This window comes from Atractosteus spatula, chromosome 2 (assembly GCF_055471065.1).
Source record: "Atractosteus spatula isolate fAtrSpa1 chromosome 2, fAtrSpa1.hap1, whole genome shotgun sequence".
Lineage (NCBI taxonomy): Eukaryota > Metazoa > Chordata > Actinopteri > Semionotiformes > Lepisosteidae > Atractosteus > Atractosteus spatula.
Window position 1 is genome coordinate 2,061,666 of NC_142707.1, and position 17,128 is coordinate 2,078,793.

Consider the following 17,128-nt stretch of genomic DNA (forward strand, 5'->3'; position numbering starts at 1 on the left):
TAAAGTGATCATTTCTTCATCAGAGGCCATGAAACCACACAGCAAGGACTAACCAACTAATCTCAGTTTAGAAAAGGGCACAGACGTACACATCACCCAGGGTTTTAACAAGACTCCTTATTTTAACCACTTGGTTGTGCTGGCTGTGGTGTGTAGAAACATCCACATAGTAGCCATATCCGTTTGTACAACAAGAAAAACTGAGACTCATTGATCAGGTGAGGCTGGGACTGAATAGAAGCATGAGAAAAAAACAAGGTATTAAAATGCAAGATGAAATGTGTGCTGATGGAACAGATTCTTACTCTAAAGTGGGCCAGAGTGTAAGAGGGACCTCTTACCTTTAGGAAATGAGGTGCAGTTAAGTTAACCAGAGTTAAAAAAGGCTTAATGTTCTCTCTAAAATGTCAATATTAATAGCAATAGTGTTATTTTTTTGTCAATTTATATATAGATTTTTTTCACCTAAATGAAACTACTGATTTTTCACACATGATGAGCACTTAAAATATACTATTTAGACCAATCAAAAGAACTGTACTTTTATTAACAACAACACAGGAGCACCTGCTCCCTTACAGCGTGATAAAGGCTGGATTCTGTGCTGTTCTGTTCATTGAAGACCACACCTGCACCTGGGATATTTCAGTTACTGTACATCAAAATAGTTTCCTGGCAGTACAGGTATATTTCGTTCTAATGAATGCTAACGTAAAAGAAAAGAAAGCAGTGTCTATTTACTAAACTGGCCTGCTCTCTGAGAAGGGTACCTATCCGCCTGGCACTTGTGGACACACGTCACATGGTTCTGTACCACCTATAAATGAGTGGTCTACTCACATGTCAGTAATTTGTGAGGCTACAGTATGAGAAACAGAGCTCTGGGAGATATAAGGCAAGTGATCAAACACACTCAATGAAGCGGACTTCTGTATCACTGCACAGCAAGTCCAATTCTTCCTTCCAATCCTTCACTGCCATCATAGAATAATACACACCCCATTTTCATCAAAACTACAGTCTGCACACGGCAGCAACCTCTTGCAACCATATCACACACATATATAAATATATAAATGTATATAGATATGTATATATATTACAAATATCAGCAAAATAAAACCATTCACAAAATAAATTGGATTTATTTTACAGTAAGTAAAATAAAGAACAAAGTTTTCTTCTAACACGATCAAAAGGTGCTAGCGAGATTATTTTACAACAATGTGCAAATGTAGTTCAGCCTTGCGTTACTAATATCTATCGTTCAACATTTTCAGCAATGATTTTTCACAATGATAAATGTACCACCTATATTACTGTACATGGCAGAATTCTGACAGGCGATTCGAAAGGACAGCACTTTGGGGTCCTAAACGTGTCCACACACCTATAGGCTGGCTGTGTTAAATTTCAATAAAGAGGGGCTCCAGACTTAAGACATGCATCAAAGGCAAAGTTTGGCATTTACGTGACTACCTCTCTCACTTGGCACTATGTGCAAAACTCAAACAGCACTTTAGTATCTGTACAGGCAGAAGATGTCCCACTTATTACACAGTAGACCCTCTCTGCATAAACCAACCACAAGGCACTGGAAGGAGAAAACAGACTGAAACAACAACTGTGTCTCTTTCCCGTGTCTGGGTTCTTACTTCAGAGCTGCTTCCTGCAGGTTACCGCAGTGCAGGAACGACTGAGTTCAGCTAAATACTATTCGCTGGAAGACGCGCTCTGGAGTAAATCCCTTTTCCAACTGCACTGTGGTTCGACCCATCCATGTGCAGGATGGACAAGAGCATCGGGAGACTGGAACTGGGAAGATTAGGTGTGGCTGGCTGAAGCTGCCTGGAAGAGTGGATGACAACACAAATGTCCCACTCGAAGAGCTTGTACATCTGACTGGCAGGATCAAGCAGTCCCATCATAGTGTTTGATGCCACTGCAAACTGAATGTTACTCCTATAAAATTTCCCCAAGTAACTGTTTTCCCTTGTTTGGTTCCACCTGGATCTTTGCAGATTACCAGAACAGTTACAACAAACCATATCAATACTATTTAAAAACAAGACCATACGTTCAGCTACTAAGTTGCCTGTTATTTCCAATGCCTCTGCACCTGAATGTCCCTTTTTGAAAAAAAAAATTATACAAAACAGCTGTTCCCTTATGTGCAGTAAAGCTTTAATAGTGTTTAAATACTTGTGAACAGCCAAAATTAACTGAAATACACCCAGTGGTGCTGAAATGCCCCAGGCAGTAGTTGTACTAAAGGGCTCTATTATGGCATCCATATGGAGTCCATCTCCATCACTCATCGCTGTGAAGGATGGAGTCCTTGATTTTGGCACGTTAGCTGGACTGTGAACATCATGAATGCAAAACCAGTAATTTAGCAATTTTCTGTAAGACCGATTTTAAAACTTTCTTTTTTATTAAACTCAAGTTCATAATTTGCAGTTGAGTGCATATGAAACATTTACAAATTTGGCAGCTTTCTTCTATTACTGCTAATTAAAAAAAGTGTATGAAGCAATTCACTAGACATTGTGTTATTTCAACTTAAAAATCACACAAATTACATCCTTACCTGTCCTATTAAAATATATAAATCCTTTTATTTACTGTTTGTGCACCAAAAATCTTTAGCACACTGTATTTAATTTCCCTTCTGTACTAGGAGCTGGTGTGCAAATGAGGACTCCAGGTCACTTTAACCATGAGGAGAATTATAAGATGCTCTGCATTTTACTTTTGAAGGATCATTTGCTGTTAATGCAAGAATTAAAAAAAACCACCACCTAAATAACAAAAAAAGAAGCTTCAAAAATGAGTTTAACAAATCTGAAGTTAAGAGAGTTTCGCCTGCCCTTTTATTCATGGGAAAAGGAGTTTTGATGGCTTTAACAATTTCCTTAAAATCATGCTGGCCTTCACACTATTCCTTTCAGGGGAATTAAGGCAGCTGCAATCACAACACTTTACCAAAGGACACACCGTAAGAAAAACATGAGTTTTCCAGGTTTTTCTGGAGCTTCTCTTCAAACATGGGCTTAAATGCGAGCTTTAGTGGATCTGTGTTACTTATACAGGTGCATTTTCTCTGAGCTGGTGGTATGAAAGTAAAGGAGGAAACAAAAAAACATCAGCACCTGCTACCTTTTCCCAAAAGACAAAGGGCAGTGGGATCAGACTAGCTAACAAAGATTTATTAAACGAATTTCTGAGCAGCAGGTACATGTCCCTTTAGTGCAAGCTTCAGGATGAAGCTGCTGCCTGTTAAAATTCTGCCATGACACTGTCCATCAGGGTGTGTGGTGAGGCCAGAGTGACCAGCCCCAGCTGGGGGTCAGTGTGGAGAGCAGGAGAGAGATGGAGGCCACCACACTGAGAGAGGGCCCCTTCGGCTGGTGGGGCTACATGACGCTCTCGAAGATGATGACCTTATTCTCTTCGGAGCCTGGAGTGAGAGACGCCAGGCTCTTGATGTCCGCGTCAGGGGCCATATACTCCAGGTGATGGGTCCCCCAGACTGGCTTGGTCAGGTGGTTCCACCGCTGAGACAGGAAATAAAGACAATAATTCAGAATCTCCAGATCACTGAATTTCACTTTAACCCTCAGGGCTGCACTCAACCAAACAGCTGACGTGCCTAGATTACACCTCAGCTTCCAGCTTTTCCACCACTTGCACATTCCATTCAAAGTATTCCAGACCGACTGGCAACTTTCTGCTTACACCTGTCCAGCCGAAAGCTGCTGGCTGGCAGCAGTTCTGATTTAATCCAGACCCTAGCACCAGCATAGACAAAGTCATGCTAGTCCACGGGCCAGACCTGTTCCCGGACAGCCAAGGACCTGCATGTTTTCACTCGTCTGTGTAAATCTCTACATAGCACGATCTAAAAGTATCTGGCCAATAGAGAGTAATCACAACCCAATTTATAAAGACGAAAAGCAGAAGGAAGGTTCTGAAGGACTGTTTCTTCCCTGAGCACCCTCCCGCTCCCCATTCTCTGGATTTGTTTACTCACACAGTGCCCCTTGGTCATTTTATACATTTCTCCCCTTTGCGCCTGCTTCTCGTCACATTTTCCTACAGTCAAACCACTCTTTTGCTCTGTGCTGTACGGCTTGATGCTTGTACTACGGCTTACTAAACTCTACAGCTCGCCACCACGACCTGCACAGGTCTCCTAGTCCAGCAGACAAAGGCAAAGCGAAACGGTGTGAAAGCTGTAGGAAAGCCATGAACTGCAGGGCAAACGTCTGGTTACAAACAAGCGCAAAACTGCAGCGCAATTTTACTACGGCAAAATGGTGTTAGGGATGTTACTGCATCAGTAGGTTATCCTGGCTGTATGGGCACCCGCTATGGGGGCTGTACTGACCTCTCGGAAGGTGCCCTTGGCTCTGAAGAGCTTGTAGACCAGGCTGGTAGGTATGCAGAGCATGGAGGACAGGGCCATACACCAGCCAATCACCTCCCCCCACCAAGGGTACACGTACACATTGTTGTAGGTTAGAGGCTTGTAGTTCAGAAGGTGAAACAGGAAGATACCCTGTGGAGGAAACAGAACTTGTTACTAAAAGCCTAAGGGCTGTTTTCTGAAAGCAGGCTCTAATCAAATTACAGACTACAAGATACCTTGTATCTGTATGCATATGTACACATGCTACGCTTTGTTATTTCTCATTTATAGTTATCAAACAGACAATCCCAATGCTCTGTGGACTTCCTGTCACTAACAATAACGATAAACATCATCTGAAAGCAAGGCTATCAAAAATTGAGCGGTTTATATATTGTGACCGACAGACTAAAACTAAATTTTTGTTTGAGTTTAGCATTTAAAAAATTGTTTACGGAACACGAAAGAGTTGCATATGACATTGTAATGATCAGTTGACTACAGTATTGGAAAAAAATGATCCATTCAGATTATTGCATACTGTAAATATGGTACAGAACTATGCAACCTGTACTGCAAAGAGAGTACTGAAGGACACTCCCTGCAGTCCTACATATTAACATCTGTCAGTATTTAGTGTTGGTATTTACTTTCAGTATTTAAATAAACAAAAGATGCCCCTTTCCTCATGAATGAGTCTTACCATGCAAACACATGGAGTAATAAACGACCAGCACCACTTTATCCAAGGGAAAGGCCGGTAACCGATCATACGAGCGATGTCATCCATAAACCTGTCAGCTCCTGTTAACACACAGACTTCAAGCAGTCAAGACGAGATGAAAAAAGAATCTGCACACAGACACATATATATATATGTATATATGTATATATTATATATTATATATTATATAATCATATATAAATAATAAAAGTTTACGATTTTGCAAGTGGACTTAAAGGTTAGATCACTATAAAAAGAAATTTGCTAGAATAAAACTTTCTTCAGAATTAACCTCTAAATACCCGATCTGGGGGTGAGTGCATCACAATATCATTTTTTATCTTTTAGGAAGAAAATACAAACCTTAAATGAAAGGGAAAACTCAAGGAAACTGTGTATTTTTTTTACTGCAGGCTACGTTACATTTCTGTTTCAGAAAGTCCCAGCTCAAAAGTCAAAAGAAATCAATGAATTTTCCACTCAAGAAACATGCAAGGTCACAGGCTGCAGAAGAGCTGATGCGCTTCGATCCTGCTGACATCATGACCAGTTTGTTGTAATGAAGACCTGTCCGAGGTGCAGGGCTAAGAAATTGCTTTGATTTTCCTTGACATTCAGACCAAAGCAGGAAATCTTTGCTATGAGCTTTTACAGAAAGACTTTGATCCAACACCTTCTGAGATAATGATTCAGAAAGGAACAGGATGTCTGCGTACAGCATCTATATTTAGATTTTTTAAAAAAGCTTCATGCAGTAAATTGATTTCTTTTCATTTCCTTTCTTCATTCTGTTTTCAGTGGAACATCCTTGGCCTTTCAATGAAGCATGCCATTAAAAAAGGGATATTCTGTCCAACTTACATTCAAACTCACAAACTAAAAACTAGGGAAAATGCAGCGTGACGTAAAATGTGACTCAAGAGGGCAATGTCTGTTTCTGTATAGCTTGCCATTAATTGCTTAAAAGCATAAGTTGTATAGAAGCCAAGTGTTCTGTGTGTCAGAGATCGAGACTGCAGGGCTAAAAAGGGCACTACAGCTCAGGATATGCCTATGCCACTGAAACACAGAGATAGAAACCATGCTCCTCACTCACCGTAGACCCAGGAGACAACTACGCATTCCCAGAATGCCTGCCACAGCAGGGTCATACCGCTGGCTGAGTAATAATCAAAGAGCTGGAAGACGTACATCCCCCCCTGCAGATGGACACACAGATGCAGACAAGTGAGGGGCATGCCAGTCCTGCTGTACTGAAGTCAGAAACACCAGGGGCTACAGCCTTAACAACATTCATTCTGCAAAGTGTCAGCCAGCTGGTAGCTATGGCATTTTACCCTCTATGACACTCCATCCCCTGAATCAGTTTTAAAGGCTGACTCTTGCATTCATGCCAACAGTTCATTGTAACAGAGGGAAAATACTACTGACCAGCAGCTGAACAGCTTTAACAGTGGCTTGTCATGCATAAATCTAACTGGGAGCAATCATGCTCAAGTGCCCCACAATTAAACCTCAGCCCCACAATTTTGGAGAGGGAGTAAGTAAAGTCACATCTCTTGCGAGACTGTATCCATCCATACCTGCACTCACTGGCCAAAATGCTAGGAATCAGTCAAATGAATAAACTCTCTCAGAGGCAATGGTGTGGAACACGGGTTAGGACTCTGGACCTACAGTACATCCTGGGGCAGGACACTTGTGTTTTACACAGGTACACATGTAAGTGGCTTTGAATAAATCCACAAATAGTTTGGTTACATGAGGTTGGCTCTAAGACCCTGTGACTTGCTTGAAAGGCCATAACAATCATTCTGAAAACTGGCGGAACCAGTGAAATGAGACAAAACGGATGGTACTGGGCCTTTTTCTAAAACATACACGACATGACACTTCCCTGCTGCTCACAGAGATCCATCGTGTTGTTTGATGGGGGGGGTCTTAATTTTGACCAGAGAATGCAATCAGCCACACAAATACACAAATGCTCTAAAATAAACGATTCAGATCTGTTAGTTAAAGGTCCGCTTTGTTGAAAGAACCCAGGCTTTTACATGTTAAGTAGCCGTGCGAGCTGGGAGGTCTTACCTGAGTAACCATGGAGAGATCGATAATAAAGCAAAGCGAACAGCAGATGGCAACGGCGATTTCCCGCCGCCAGCGCATGTAATACTTCCCGGGAAACAGGTCCAGAATCCCGGTAACAAAACCTTCCACCCCAACAAACTGCGGACAGGAGAGGGGAACGTTCAGACAACACGTTTACAGTCAGCTGTTTTACACAGAGATACAGAGCAAAAGGATCTACAACATTTTAAAGTGAGAACACATTCAATACAGCAACTAGACACATGCAGTCTGCTTACAATCATATAGCAGATATATTTTACCGATGAGCTAGTCATGAATAATCATAATATTTTAGAAGCACAGTTAAGGTCTGAAATTCTCTTTTAGAGAAACTAGAGGTGGCAGTGAGAAGCATACTGCTTTAAAATAATTAACGGGGTCTTAATCTCCATTAATATTTTAAATCGGAAGGTTACGCAGTTTCAGCAAGTATTGAGTTGAATTCAACTGTATATCATAATGAGAACTCACTATGAAGAGATCTGAGCGGCCCATTCAATAACCTTACTCAAATGATAGCTAAAAGGCACAGAGAAAGAGTTTTACATGTTAACAAGACAGAATTCATGCCTGCTGTTCTAATGGGGTTACTTTGAGGTTTATTCTTCACTTCGTATGGTGCACTTTATTAAGGATCATAAACATTTTCCTAAAGACAATGAAGGATTTTAAGGTATCTCAATGATCGCAATAATACCGCCTAGAAGGCTGTATTTTTTCATTACTGCAAATTGACACTTTCTGCATGGGTGTGGATTTTACTTCTCAGCTGCACTCCAAGGGCTTGAAAGGTTTTCTTTCTCACAGATATCGCAAGGGATCAGTTCTGATACTCTGGATCAGCTCTGGATCTACAAGCCGATCATTTAAGACCTTCCGTGAGCTTGGGTGGCCAGAAGGCCGAGCTGCGGGGCAAGGTTTAAAATGGCTAGCGCTGCTCACACAAATTTCACGCAGCCCGCTAGCTCTGCGGTTTTGCACGACAGGTACCTGACTGTCCAGTCCCAACAGCAGAAGCATGAAGAAGAAGAGAGCCGCCCAAAGTGGGGCTACTGGCATCAGAGAGACAGCTTTTGGGTACGCAATGAAGGCCAGGCCGGGACCTGTGAGGAGAGAGGGGAGGCTGAGCAGGGAGGCACGAGGCCCGGCGGGGGGCCCTGGACACACAGACACACCTACACACACGCGTCACAGAGAGAGGAAGGCACACTGATGACTGCTGGGAACTGGGCTGGTGGGGCCAAAGTTGTGTGCCGTGTCTGTGGAAAAGTGTGCAAAGTGCAGAAGATGCTAAATTCGTGTGTTTTTTTGTTTTGTTTAATGCTACTGTTTCATAATTACTGCGAAAAGGGACTACTGTGTCTTGTGTGCATCTCATCCATGCAAATGTCAGGCAGGTTAGTTTTTATTATGCGCTCACATCATTGGAAGGACTATGATGACTGGATTTGCTGCTGTTCCTACAGATTCCAATGTTCTAATATTAAATAGACCTGCCCTACATGACTACCTTTTTTTAGTGTTTAAATAAAAAAACGAACATAAAATCTTGGAAATGTTGTTTTGACTCAGCATCGTAATATCAAATTCTGGAGCTACATCATTTGGATTTTCCAAGCAAAATGGCCAAGCCTTACAAAGCCAAAATTTTTAAACAGATAATTTCCTGAAAAGGATCTCTTATTGCCAAGTTCTAAAATTGCAGATTGAAATTTGTATCAACACATCATGAAAGATCTGTGTCACACACTTCAGTGACTGTACATAGGGCTTCTGTTTTGGCATTCATTTTTCAAAAGATTTCAGGATTTTGATGCCTTAAAATCTATTTTTCACCTTTAATACACCATAGCTAGCAGTGATTAGGATGAACTTGAAGGTTGTGTAATTCAAGTGAAACACAACTGTTGGACCCTTGAGCAAAGTACTTCATTCTGAATTACTCCAACAAAACACCCAACTGTAATAAACGGGAGCAAATGTAAATCACTTTAAATAAAAGCATCAGCCAGATAAGTTAGCTACTGTCGTATGAATGGTGAAGTTTATATGAAACACATTTTTGATAAACCTTTGCTTTCTAGTTTAATGTTTAATGCAACTCTTCTCAGTTTTACAAAACATCTTGTGTGAAACGTATATAATATTTAATAATAAATGTATTAAAAAATACAAATACCATTAGCCAAATGTTTTCCTTAACTTCATACTAATATCCCCATACTATGAGTACAAAACTACAGTATTTATAGATACTAAACTAATCACTGGCCATATTCCAAGCTCTTTTAGACTACAGGTGTTCAGCAGGTCTAGTACTGCAAGGGTACTGGTTTGCTGAGCAAAGTGTTCCAAGTGACACAGTAATATTGCACACTAGTATCTTCTTTGTTGTTTTACACATTAAATTGAAATCAGGCATACACTCTTTTGAGGGTTTGTGTGATTAAGCATTTTTATAGTCTACGATCAGTGTTTCAAAATCCAAAATGAGTGTGTTGGCTGTTGCTCTATCGAAAATGTGAAATGCTTTAAATCAGAGGAGCTTGTACAGAGTTGCTGGGGTGCATGTTTAATATACTTCAAACACAGCAATAAATGTCAGGCAGGAAACAAGTCCAACTGCACTGGGAATGGGGTAATGCCAGCATAAACTGAAAAGATTGTATGTCGTGTTTTTCTAGGTGTTTACTAATTTCATTTTTTCCACATTGAACGTGTTGTATTGGTTTTTATCGCCTTAAACCAAAATCCAGAAGCCCTAAATACACAATCTACTTATAGCTTCGTGTTGGAGCTGTATGAGGTTCCAAATATTAATAGGTGCTTGGCTCAGATTAATGGAGTGAGATGGATTATAAGTATAGCAATTACAGGCTTTTATATCCCATTTCTTATCGCCGATCCTGGCATCTCCAAAAAGATATCCATCTCTTCTCTTGTTTTATGGAAGCCTAGGCATAAAGCAGAGCTGACTGCTTTGTGACTTGATGTAGTTTGGCAGCATTTTGTGGAACAAAGTCAAATTTAAGAAATAATGTAGCACCTTGTCTTTTGAAGTCATACCAAACTCCTCAGCTTTCTTTACTTTCATGTACAGTATAACTGTGCTTACAGAGCGGTTACTGGCAATTCAGTGACATGATTCACTCTTCAAGTCTGGAATATGAATTGCATGCTTTTTAATTCTGAACTACAGAAAACAGTCCTATTGTAAGGCATCACTGGTTAGTTCCTAACCTCTTATTTGTAACGGCAGAATTAGATGGTGAAATGCTTCTATTTTAGATCTGTCTTTTTAGTTTTGGTTTAAGAGGCACATACTGGTACTAGCTAATTAAAACACACCCCAAGACAGATTTTGTTTTTTACATAATTAGTGAGAAATCTGGTGAGATGTATAAGTTACTGAAATATGCTGTACAGGATACTTCAGTAGTAAAACGTTTTAGGCAATCAAGTCGCCGATGTGCAGATGTGGCTGGAAAACAACGATTTAACACGTTAACTGAATTAATTTTCTCCACTGACTGAAGCAGTCACTTATTAAGACTGCAAATAAAACTGAAGAGCCCAAACTGAACAAGCACACATCTGACCAATAAATGAAACAATGGAATGGTTTTTAGTTAATGCCTGGCATTATTTTGCCTTCAAGAAGAGCGACGATCATGAAAACGGTACAGTTGTAGAGCTGACAAATTTCTGCACACTGTCCAGATGTTTTTAATGCGCAATCGTGGGCTGAATGGTATCCTCTCTTCGGTAATCTTTTTTGTTTTCTTATCATACATGGGAATAATGCTCACTGAATAAAAAAACTTTCAATATTAAAATAAGGTTTGAGATCATGATTATAAGTTTATGAACTTAGTCCACATTCTCTTGCAGGACCTTATTTTGAGTATCTCTTGCCTTAAAAGCCCTACACTTTTTCAGCTCTGCACCTTATAGTATAGCTGATAGTCCAATGGGTTTTCATACAGTTGTGATTGTGGGTCTGTGTCTGGTCTCAGTGACTACGTGGTGGGAATATCTTTTTCTCACCATCTTTCAGTTCTTCCTGTGGCTCTACCTGTCTGTGGGTCGGTGTGCTGCCCCTGTAATTACTCCCCAGGATGACGGGATTAAGGTGTGAATGCTGTCATTGAATAACAGAAGTTTACCTGCTGCAGGAGTCAGCTCCAGGACCCCTCTTGAAAGCGAGATGTGCACATCTCAAGAGGCAACTCCTGGTTAAATAATCCTTAAATTAATATTTAAATAAATTAAAATATATACTGAGCATCAAAAGAAACATATCACTCTATTTATGAACATAAGTTTTCAGGAAAATACAGTACAGTATGTGGATTTTGAATATTGCTTAAATCTTCTTGGTGTCGTCTGGACAAACTGAACATTGAGGACTAACTATTAAGAGTCTTGAGTGACAATTGCATAAGCACTGAGAATAAGTAAAGGGGTGATTTAACCCAATTAATGTAAATCCTGGAACAATGGCGGACAATATGCCCCCCTTTTGAAAAAAGAACAACACCTTTGAGCCAGTGGTACACTGGAGGCCGGACTAAGTCGTTACACTCTTGCTTGCCATCTGGCGTGTTCACAGCCAACAATTTCCTGACACCTGGCAAGACGTTACAGCCAGTCACAGTTCATCAGTGACAGGACTCTTGGAGACCACCAAGCATGACACTTCGCCAAGACTGACACACCATCAAGCTCCATCTTCGCGATCGTTTTTGTCACTGCATGCCAGCTCGCAATAAACCGCGCATCAGCAGCTCCCACGGAGAGGACGACTGCGGGCCGGATGAGCTCAGCCACGTTTGCTGACGCAACAGAATGAAGTTGTGTGTGCGACACCTCACGGGGACTCGTCAGCGATGGATCCAAAGTTTTCTTTTGGGATGAATCAAGGTTCATCAGCTGATGAGGAGTGTGATGGTCTGGGCACAAGTGTTCATATGCTATACAACTGCTTTTCTGTAGTGATGGATGGCAATAGTGATTAATTCACTTGCTGCCCTGCTTGTGAGCTCTAGTGTAATTCCTTCCAGCGGTACAACGCACGCTCTTGTGCTGCACGTGGAACAGTGGCGTTCTTATAAGATGAGAACATGGGTTATGTTGTGAATGTCTTAACTCGCCAGGCTTGAGCCCACAGAACATCTGTGGGATGAGCTGGCACAACATCTGACTTCAACAGTAAAGAGTCCAGTGAACATTCTGCTCTGTGAGAATAATGGGACCAATCCCACACGTGCAATCTGGCGCATGGCATGAGTCATGTACAGTTTGTATCGTTTCCAAGATAATAATAAGATATTATTACTACTAGCCTGTGAATTTCATGGGTGACCTCCCCTTGATTACATATATTAACCAACATACTGTAACTTATTGACCTGTGTCTTGCCTGTTCAATAAAAGGCTGGTGCACTAGCTACAAAAAAGATTTTGCCATTTTCCTGATAATACATCTTGTGAATTTGTACATGCTATAAGTGATCGTTTTTTTGATGCTCAGTATATATGAAGATATATGAATCACAAATCAAAATAGGACTTAAGAAAATGAAGAAATAGAAGCTGTGGAAAGTATCAGACATTGTGTAAAGTTATTCTGAAGTTTTATTTTAAAAAAACAAGTGCATTATTGATTTTTCAAAGCTATACAAAATCTGTAGAATTCAAAGAAAGACTTGCTCTGATCTTTAAAGAGTTCATAGCTTTAAACTTCCAGACAACTTCCAGGTTGTTACAGAAGGCGGGACATGTGACCAGACCAAGTTTCTCTTTGAATTGGAACAATGGCTTCTTTATCTTTGTCTTGCATGAATGACACCCAAATCGTACACGTTTCTGCGTGCACGTTCATACCACACTGAACAAAAACCTACCCCCACTCCCACACAAACCCGCACTCACCCACTCAAACAAAATCACAAGTTCACAAACGGCTTCACACATTCACATCTATTGAGTCTGTCAATGACCTTGTGCTTTTCTGCAATGTCTACACAACTACAGTTAAAACTACACAACTGGCTGGGGCACAACTCTTTCCTCTGTACACTTCTGCAGCCTTAATTCACTCCTTTCAGCACTACGCTTCCATATTAATCAGAAACCTAAACTGTCAAGCTCTAATAACGCTGGTAAAGAAAAAAACTTCACCCAAACGTCAACAGAATACAAATTTCAGCAAAGACTCATACACTGAAAGGATTTCCAATACTAAAGAATGGTCCAAAGCAGATGTTTTTAAATAAAAGGAACTACAAATGTCCCAACTAAATTTTAACCCATTATGCAGTGCACTGTTTTAATGCTAGTTCAACTACAGGTGCTATGGTAAGGATATAATAAATCATTCAGATCTTTACTGATCTAATATTAGTACATAAACTGTTTTTTTTATTTTGGTATGATGATCAATAGTGTTTATTTACACTATTTTAACACTGGCATTATAGTTCCTACAGCAGTGCTGGTATGCTCATGGAGCTACTGTGTGTTAATACAACTCGTTGTATATAATATATAGATATAAGCAACAGTTAGTTGCTGTGTTAAGTATTCACTGCAGACATTTTGTATTAATGCTAACTTTGTTATTGAACTGAATTTTCTAAAAGCTTATTTCTAAAAAGCATACTTGCTAAATCATTGTTGTATCAGTTTATTTCTAAAAGAACATGTTAAATCACATTCTTCAGAAACCTGGTTGCGGAGGACTTCGATACATTCTTTTAAAAATGTTAACCCAGACTGCTGTTTGCTTTATGAAATATCAGGCAATACAGTTTTAGAAGTTTGCAGCCACCAGAGTGCAGGCTATGTTCCAAGATCACAGTGTTGGTATGTCGAGCAGTGCCATGCAACAAATGGACAGAAAGTAGAGTAGTAAAATTGTAGTTAAGCTGTACTATAACGTTGTTAAGGATTATGAAATATAAACTGTTCCGCACTGACCTTCTACATCTAATTTGTGCTGTCAGTTTTGCAAAGTGATAGACCAATACTTATTCATCCAAAGCCACAGATAAATTCATCAGCTCAAACTAACACCCACCTTTAACTCAAACATCGATCTTAATTACTCATGGCTTCACTTCATGGAGTTATAGCTTAAATGCAACTCATTTGAAACTCCCTATTGACGAATTGTACTGTGACAACCATTCAAAGACCATTAATAATCCAGAAACATATCAGTAGGCACTCACAGTCATGCAGCCACTCCTCAACACCCAGACTCTCACTTGTCAGAGCACACAAACCGTCCACACACACACTGCACAGAACTAAAACTAAAGACCAACATCCACTTTTCTTCAAATGCCTTTAAAATAATGAAACAATAAATTCAACAAGAAATGTCCTGCGCAACAAATAAGATAAAAAGTCCAAAAATGAATATTGTAACAACTTAAAAGTGTACACTTTTCATGTCAGTTTGTAGTACTGAAGGGCACAGGGGTTGAAACACATGGACACACACATACTATACACACTCTCTCCAAAGCACCTCACATAGAAAAAGCAAAAACTCATCTAGCTTTCTTAGAGACAAGATGCAGACAACAGCTTTGCTACAAGTTTGGCTACAATTCTGCAAAAAAAGAGTAAGCTTTTTGACATATTTAACACATTTCAGCTGGTTAGGTTATGTTTTATGGCTTTTACATTTGATATCCATTTGCTTAATCATTCTCCATGAACGTCTTAAGATCAGGACACCAAAACAAGACAAAAAACCTCAAGTGGAATTAAAACAGTACTTTAACCCCAGGAACATGCTCATAGCTCTTAAAAATCCAGTGAAAATTACCCAGTTTTCATGTCTTTCTGAACATAATAAAACACAAGTCTGCCTTTTAATAACTCATCTGGGGACTGAAGCCAAAGCTGCTATTTGGAGGTGTCATTTTCCAAACAATTTAGAAATTCATTAATAGTGGAAATATGCCAAACAAATCTCAAATGTTTGCTTTCTTAAAAAATGTCTAAAAGCTCTTCATCTTACAACATGCTGCTGTTTTCAAAGCGCGGGGCTCCGCTCGCTACAGGCAGCTGGGCCGTGCACGCAGTATGTGTGTGTAGCTGTGCTGAGTGTCTGGAGGAGTGCACACCCCATACCTGACTCGGCCACTTTGGATATGTCGACTCCCTGCTCCGATGCCATGAAACCCAGAATGGAGAACACCACAAAGCCAGCAAAGAAGCTGGTGCCACTGTTGATGAGGGCTAGCACAAAGGCATCCCTGTGAGACAGAGGAAGGAGAGATTGGTTAGCACAAATCAAAGCACCACTGAGGCTCAACTCCCTTGTAGCGGATACCAAGGGTCTCTTAAAATTACCAACAGCTGATCATCTAGGATTAAACTGTTTTAATTGAGCAAATTAATGGTTCTGGTAGAAAGAAAGACTGAAGACACTTTCTGTTCTCAATAACAGCTACAATCTCCCTTTTCCATAAATTTTGTCTTTCTTTGTATGGATTTATTTATTTTATTTAGTATTAGCTATAAGAACATAGTCTGCACATAACGGTTTTGGATGCTTAGATCTTTCTTTTCTGTGCTTTGCTAGTGTCTTCATCTTGTATAACTGAAAGAGCTGAGTGTGACATGTTGAACGTGCTTTAGAAAAATACGATGAAACGGCCAATTGAGGTGTAATGATGGAAAGCAGGAATTAAGGCCCTTTCATTATTAATACTGCAGGTCGTATGTATCATTTACATGTGGCTTATGCTAAGGCCTTCTGTAATAATGAGAGGGATTACTGCGATAATAAAAGGAATGGAGGTAAAGTAATTGCACGTACTTGTAGCAGTCATTGTTGAATCGGTTGTAACTGCCTAGGGCGGTGAGAGCGCCCAGCCCGATCGCGTAAGAGAAGAAAATCTGCGTTCCGGCATCGATCCAAACCTATTTCAGGAGAAACACGCAGGTACAGAATGTCAGAGCGGGCTGAACCTGTAACACGACTATGTCAAAAGATCGCAGGAACAAACAGCCAGTGTGGCCAGACGGTCTGGGCGCGGCCCTCACCTGCGCCTCGCCCAGCTTGGACCAGTCCGGCTTGATGTAGTAGAGAATCCCGTCGTAGGCGCCTGGCAGGGTCACGCCGCGCACCAGCAGGATGATCAGCACGACGTACGGGAAGGTGGCCGTGAAGTACACGATCTTCATCGGAGGCAAAGGGAAAGGGCCGGGAGGGTGAGGCGTGGGACACAGAGGTATAGATTAATGAAAAGGCTGGATGGTGAGAGTCTGTGACACTGGAGCCCTACGGAAGCTTTCCTACTGTCTCTGCTGTCAATACAACATGTTTCAAATTGCACCTCTTCCGTCTGGTTCCACTTCCACAAAGAAGTTCATCATTTTCACATCTGACGTTAAAGTAAGATGTTTTTGTTAGTAGTACAGACATGAAACAGACCTGAAAGTGGCCTTATAACAATTATTATATTTACTACAATTCCAATCAAGTTAAAAAGATGCTCCTTAAAGACATTTTTGCTCCAAATTGTACTTTCCGTTCTCTGGAACAATTTGCATATGTTTTTAATCCGCAGACATAGAAAAGAGACAATACAGCTGGTGGAGTAACTGAGCACAGTGATACACTGTGAAACATGCCCTGAAAATACTGTACTTTCCATCTATCAGGATTCGGGAATTGGAATGGAAAAACACAGGGAGAAAACATGCGAGTCTCATGACTTTCAACTCCTATCAGTGTTTTTGAAAACACCTTCACACAGAAAGTTATAAAAGGATCATATGCCAAAAACCCAACTGTTTTTCAAGTCTTAAGATTTATTATCATCTATATAGCAGTAAGA

At 40.4% G+C, this 17,128-nt stretch overlaps 1 protein-coding gene across 1 annotated transcript in view; it reads right to left on the reverse strand.

Moving 5' to 3' along the window:
- Positions 1–1,125: 1,125 nt before the first annotated feature.
- The window catches only part of slc6a8 (solute carrier family 6 member 8), a 51,920-nt gene continuing 35,917 nt past the window's right edge, over positions 1,126–17,128 (reverse strand). Inside the window, exons 5-13 of the mRNA XM_088934837.1 lie at positions 16,332–16,466; positions 16,105–16,208; positions 15,414–15,538; positions 8,256–8,368; positions 7,224–7,361; positions 6,232–6,334; positions 5,115–5,215; positions 4,391–4,561; positions 1,126–3,557 (exon numbers count right to left, since the gene is read on the reverse strand). Coding sequence (XP_088790963.1) covers positions 3,417–3,557; positions 4,391–4,561; positions 5,115–5,215; positions 6,232–6,334; positions 7,224–7,361; positions 8,256–8,368; positions 15,414–15,538; positions 16,105–16,208; positions 16,332–16,466 — 1,131 coding nt within the window. The 3' untranslated portion in view covers positions 1,126–3,416. The remainder of the gene's footprint in view (positions 3,558–4,390; positions 4,562–5,114; positions 5,216–6,231; positions 6,335–7,223; positions 7,362–8,255; positions 8,369–15,413; positions 15,539–16,104; positions 16,209–16,331; positions 16,467–17,128) is intronic.